We start from the raw sequence: 2,271 nt of genomic DNA on the forward strand, positions 1-2,271 counted from the left end.
TATGCCAATCATTGGGTACAGGATCGTCGATCCGACTTTTTTCCTTCCATTTTTCTTAGCTTGGATAAACTTGACTTCAGTATAAAGTTCAATATTCATTAAACGAAAAAGTCGGACCGGACTTCCGACGATAACTCGGATATGCCACATACAGTCCGACTTTTATCCACTAATGAAATGTAATGCCTACCTACACACATGGTTCGCCAGTTGGCAATCCGGCGTTGAACTGAGGTGAAGAACAACGACATATCTCTCACAATATGCTTTTAGCAAGTCCGCAATCATTACTTGTCAGACTTAAACTTCGATTCGAATTCCGAAGATTGCAGACTTCCGGCGAAAAGTAGTCTGAAAACTGAGGAAGTCAACAGGCTTTTGAGCATGAACTCTGCAGACTTCTCATCCTTCACAATCAAAATGCTCTGTGGAAGGTGGCTTAACCCTCCACAGAGCATTTTGATTGACCATGGGAAAGCCGATGCACAAGCAGCTCGTTTGGAGCAATGAGATGGCCCTTACACTCCTTCGGGAGGTCATCCGGGTCGAGCCGTACGACGGCGAGTACGGAACCCTGACGTCACGGTGGAAGCCAATCGCCACCAATCTGTCCACTTGCTTTGAAGCACCCGTGCCACACAGGTCTGCCCGGGACCACTTCGAAGCAATGCTTGAAGCGTTCAAGTCAACTGACAAGGCCCAGCGTCTCTGGGGAACAGGAAGCGAGGAGGAGGTTACAGAACAAGTTCAACTACTGCAAGACCTCGTGGCCAAATGACCACTCCACACTAATACGGACCCGACTCGTGCTTCTGTCGACTTCACCCTGGGCTGAAGTTATTCGGGCGCCACCAAACGGAGATGCCAATTGATCAGACTAGCCATAGGCAGGATCGCCATAAATGACAAATCCATCAAATCGATTGTCTGCAGCAATGTACCTTTCCAAGTTGGACTGCCGCAGGATTGTGAGGTCGTGACGGCGACCCTCGATCGGACCAAAAGCATGTGAAATGATGCCATAATTCAAAAGCTCAAAAATATTAAAATATGTAATACCCGAAAAAATCTCCTTGATGTCATCGCCATATTCCACTGGTAATTGTACACCTTGGTCCTAGTAAAGGCTCTGGATGGCACTGCGATACCCGCTGATTGTTCCCACCTCGACATCCTTGTTTTGGACTGTCCATTCTATGAAGGAGAGGAAGTGATTCAGGTCCAGCATCGTTCCGTCTCGGCTCTCACTACATGGACCCAGAAGGTCGTGCAGTCCTGCCTGTACAACCCATTTCTTGATTTGGTTGATTCCAGATGTGTATCCATCCACTTCTCCTTTCTTGGGAGATGCGATTTCGCCGAGCACTGGCTATGGTGAAATCCTCCTGCCGAGGCATCGCAGTGGCGTCATTTGGGATCCTTTGAATCGATTCAATTGGCCACATACATTGGGTTTTTGTGACTTTTCATTGGCTGCTGGTAACATAGTGCAGTGTGCACTACGTTTTCTTCCTACATCGCGATATTATTTTTTCGAATTGTACAACTTAGATATTGTATGTCGTTTCCAATAAAATTAGTATTTTTTTGCAAACAAATCGAAAATGCAGTGCCTCCTGCACTACGATTCCGGTAATTATATCAATACTTCACTGCATTTTCCGGATTATGTGTTGTGGTTGGAAATCGTAATGCAAGTTCCACTACCTTCATCATTTTATCCAATCAATGAACTTATGGTTTTGATTGGACATAAATACACAGAGGCTCGGAGTGCAATATCCACAAGGCACATGCGTATCGTTTTGCGATGAACGAGTTGGTGGTGGTAACCCATAATCCAGAAAATGTCATGAAATATAGGCGAGAAAATAACGGCATCGTAGTGCACGACGCATTATATTTTCGATTTGTTGAAAACATATTGTCCAGGCTTTAATAAATTCCACTTACAAATGCCTAGTGATTAAATTTGAGAAATTATTTGTTCAAACAAGTAGGGTTGTTGTTGTTGTGCCATACTACGATAGTAGAAGTTGAGGTCAGAAAAATTGGGTTGGCAGGTTCGGTGGGTGTGGGTTGCAAGCGCTATTTGGCGAGCATACGCCGTGGCCGCAGGAGCGGTGGTGGTGGTGGTGGTAGTGTAGCCAGGTTCAGGGGTCGTCTCGTACTACTGTACGTCCTCCTAAGCGTACGAATCGTACGCTTAGGAGGACGGATCGAGTGCGCAGGCTCCAATGTCGTGGTTGCGTGGTAGTCACGGAGCCGAAG

General features: G+C 46.1%; 1 protein-coding gene across 1 annotated transcript; it reads left to right on the forward strand.

Moving 5' to 3' along the window:
• Positions 1-469: 469 nt before the first annotated feature.
• On the forward strand, positions 470-778 carry H257_19201 (hypothetical protein; the record flags this gene model as incomplete). Its single annotated transcript, XM_009848354.1, has 1 exon — positions 470-778. One exon carries the CDS (start codon positions 470-472, stop codon positions 776-778), a length of 309 nt encoding a protein of 102 aa, XP_009846656.1.
• Positions 779-2,271: the final 1,493 nt, after the last annotated feature.

This window comes from Aphanomyces astaci (genome assembly GCF_000520075.1).
Source record: "Aphanomyces astaci strain APO3 unplaced genomic scaffold supercont1.402, whole genome shotgun sequence".
NCBI classification, from domain to species: domain Eukaryota; phylum Oomycota; class Saprolegniomycetes; order Saprolegniales; family Verrucalvaceae; genus Aphanomyces; species Aphanomyces astaci.